The following is a 3,109-nucleotide window of genomic DNA, read 5'->3' on the forward strand; positions in this document are numbered from 1 at the left end:
TGGTCTTTTAAAGTTATATTTTTATATTTTATATCATTAAAAAATATAACATAAAATAATATAAGTTAATTGCACTAACAATTTTGTTATGTGAATTTAAAATATATTAAAGTATTTTATATAATAATAGGGATAAAAATTAATTAAAAATAATAAAAAAGAAACAACTAAATAAAATTAGAAAAAAAATAATATTATCATAAATAATATTAAAAATATTTTTTATATGATTATAAATGTTAAAATTAATTATAAAAAAATTTAAATTAAATAAAAAATACAAATAATATAAATGCATGTAAAAAAAATTTAAATCTTAATACATAAATAATACCAATTTTTTTTTTTACTATGCTATTAAATTTTACTTTACACAATACATTCATTATAATAGTATAAGAGTTTAAAATTTTTTAGAGGACCAAAACCACTACTTGCCTCTTTTAAATCCGTTGCTGTTAGGAGTTATAATGACATATAAATGATATAATAGGCTACAAATTTTGCATTATTAGTTGCAGCTTTTTTGTGCATACGAATAGAATAATTGTAATTAGTTAAACATATATATGGTACATGAAATCCACTTTATGGATTATGAATTGCAGTTGGTGTGTATTTTGTGGTGCAGATCATGTTATCTGTGGTGGGAAGTGGGTAATAAAAGTTTCATATATGGGACTTATTGTCCATAAGAAAATGTATGATCTTTGTGAGGCAATGTCCTGTCCTGTTGATGCTACCAAATTTACTCTTTCTCGCACCCAAAGGATGCCCTTATTTGCCCCACAGGTTACTTTCATAATTCAATTTTAACATTTTATACCACACATTTTAATTTTAATTTTAATGTTTACTCTTCACAGGGCATCTACACCGTCGAGATATCATTAAGGAACAGAATAAATGAACCATTCACTTGTATCACCTTTAATTTGAAAATTGTTTCTACATTTTTGGGATCTAGCTAGTCTCTGAAGTGATCGATAATGTACTATTTATCCATATAAGTAAATTTGTAATTGATCATAAGAAGAGCAATGGGTTGCTCTAATAACATATATATCACATTAATGTCAATGAAATATAGAAACTACACATGATATGTGCTTATAGTTACTACTATACAATGTCGAATGTTTCAATATTTGATTTTAGTTTTTATAGAATATATCCAGAAGTAGTATAACATATTCACGAATGTAATTTTAGAGTTCAATGTATTCAGTGTTCCAAAAGTAGTCCTACTTTATTTGCTCTTTTTGTTTAGCTACAAAATGTTGCTTCTCTCTTGGTTTCTATTCATCACTGTTCAGCATATATTATCTCATTTGCAGAAAACATCTTAAATCTTAATTTTAGCATAAGATTCATGCTTTTCTATATTATCATGGAAACAATTGTTAAACTCCTAAACTGAGGGAACCATTGTGTAGAGTTGCATATTCTGGTGGGATATTACAATTGAGTTGGTTCATCTCCCAATTTGGGTCTCACTGGTGGTTTTTGCATGGTGCACTTTACACTGCCCATGTTTACATCTATGTTTACCTTCTTGTTATGATCCTAGATTATTATGGATGTTATTTCAAAACAAAATTACCTAACAAACAAACAAACCGAGATAGAAATAGTTGTATTTTATCTTTGTTCTTGTCCCCACTGTCCCTGGATAGATAGAAATTTGGAGGCACACTTAAAAGTTCAAACCCAGAGATCTTTGATGAGGATGTCTACATCCAAAGAATGTTATAGTTTAGAGTAAAATTAATGTTTCTTGACCCATATGTAGCATTTGTTTTGGGTACTAAGACTGGAATACAGAGATTTAGTATTGTGTTTAGTAGTTAGAAGCTGAAACTAAAATTTCAATCTCTTTTTTTAATTAACATGGATATTTAAATAATTTTACTTGTTTTGGTTTCTATACTTATTTTACATTAAATAGGATATACTTAAATATAATTTAATTCTGTATATTTTACATTACTAAACATAATATATAAACTTAATTTAATCTTTATTATCTCTCAGTTTCAATTTATCAATCTCTGTCTTTTGGTTTTAGTCTCCCTTTCAAATACTACCATAGAGATATTGATTTTTGTTGAGCAAATAATAATAGATGGTAGGGAATCTTTGCAGAATTATTCTTTGAAGGAGTAGGCGCACATGCTTACATAGTTACACTAGAGGCATGTGCATTGTTTTTTGACCATGTACAGGGTCTTTCTTGTCTTGTGTATATACATGAAAGACAATACTAGTAATAGTAAGTAATTAAAGCTAAGAAGCAATTTTATCAATTTTATTTTATGATGTAAATAAGGCAATCTAATTTATTATAATGTGGTGGTACTACGAAATGGTAGAGTATTGTAACGTGTGTTTTAATCTTCTAGAGCAAGTAATTAACAGGGAAGGATTATATATCCCCACAATTCAAGATGAAAAAGTAGACATGTGCATGAGTTTTGGCTCGTCACGTGAACAAAGTTCATAGCAACAACTTCAACGTTATTGCAAGGTGTTAGTTTAAAATTACAAACAGCTCACATTAGAGTGTGTTTTTTGTTTTTGTTTTTGAGATCCACAATCACACATTTTTTAATTTCAATATATTGAGTACAAAGGGAGATTTGGTTACGATTTTCTTAACTGGGCTAAAACAAGTTTTACTAGAGTCCACATAACAACTTCACTAATATTGTTCTGTGTTTTTTCTTTTATTTTTTTTATTTTTTGTAGGATTTTTTTTTTGGTGACTATTTTTTGTAGGATTTTGAATAGACATTTGTGATAACATTTTTATTTTCTATCCAAAAAAATAAAATAAAATAAAAAAATTAGACATCATTGAAAAAGAATAAAATTATCGTAGAAAGATTTCTCAAGATCTTGACCATTTTCTTCTCTGACCTTCCCATAGTATGATTGTGTAATGGACCCATGAAATTGGTAACGACATCCCTCCCACATTGTCTTTAAGGCTGAGAGTTGGAATTGAAGGAGTGAGACTCATAATTGTAGAGACTAAAATTAAAATTTTAGTTTTAAAATATAAAAATTTTAAGTTTTTTAATATTTTTTAAAAATAGGATATAAAAAA

The 3,109-nt window shown here is 27.1% G+C and overlaps 1 protein-coding gene across 1 annotated transcript in view; it reads left to right on the plus strand.

Moving 5' to 3' along the window:
- LOC107612152 (putative phosphatidylglycerol/phosphatidylinositol transfer protein DDB_G0282179) overlaps positions 1 to 1,207 on the plus strand; it is a 2,677-nt gene extending 1,470 nt beyond the window's left edge. Inside the window, exons 3-4 of the mRNA XM_016313972.2 lie at positions 632 to 792; positions 867 to 1,207. Coding sequence (XP_016169458.1) covers positions 632 to 792; positions 867 to 971 — 266 coding nt within the window. The 3' untranslated portion in view covers positions 972 to 1,207. The remainder of the gene's footprint in view (positions 1 to 631; positions 793 to 866) is intronic.

The sequence above is a fragment of the Arachis ipaensis genome, chromosome B08, assembly GCF_000816755.2.
Source record: "Arachis ipaensis cultivar K30076 chromosome B08, Araip1.1, whole genome shotgun sequence".
NCBI lineage: Eukaryota > Viridiplantae > Streptophyta > Magnoliopsida > Fabales > Fabaceae > Arachis > Arachis ipaensis.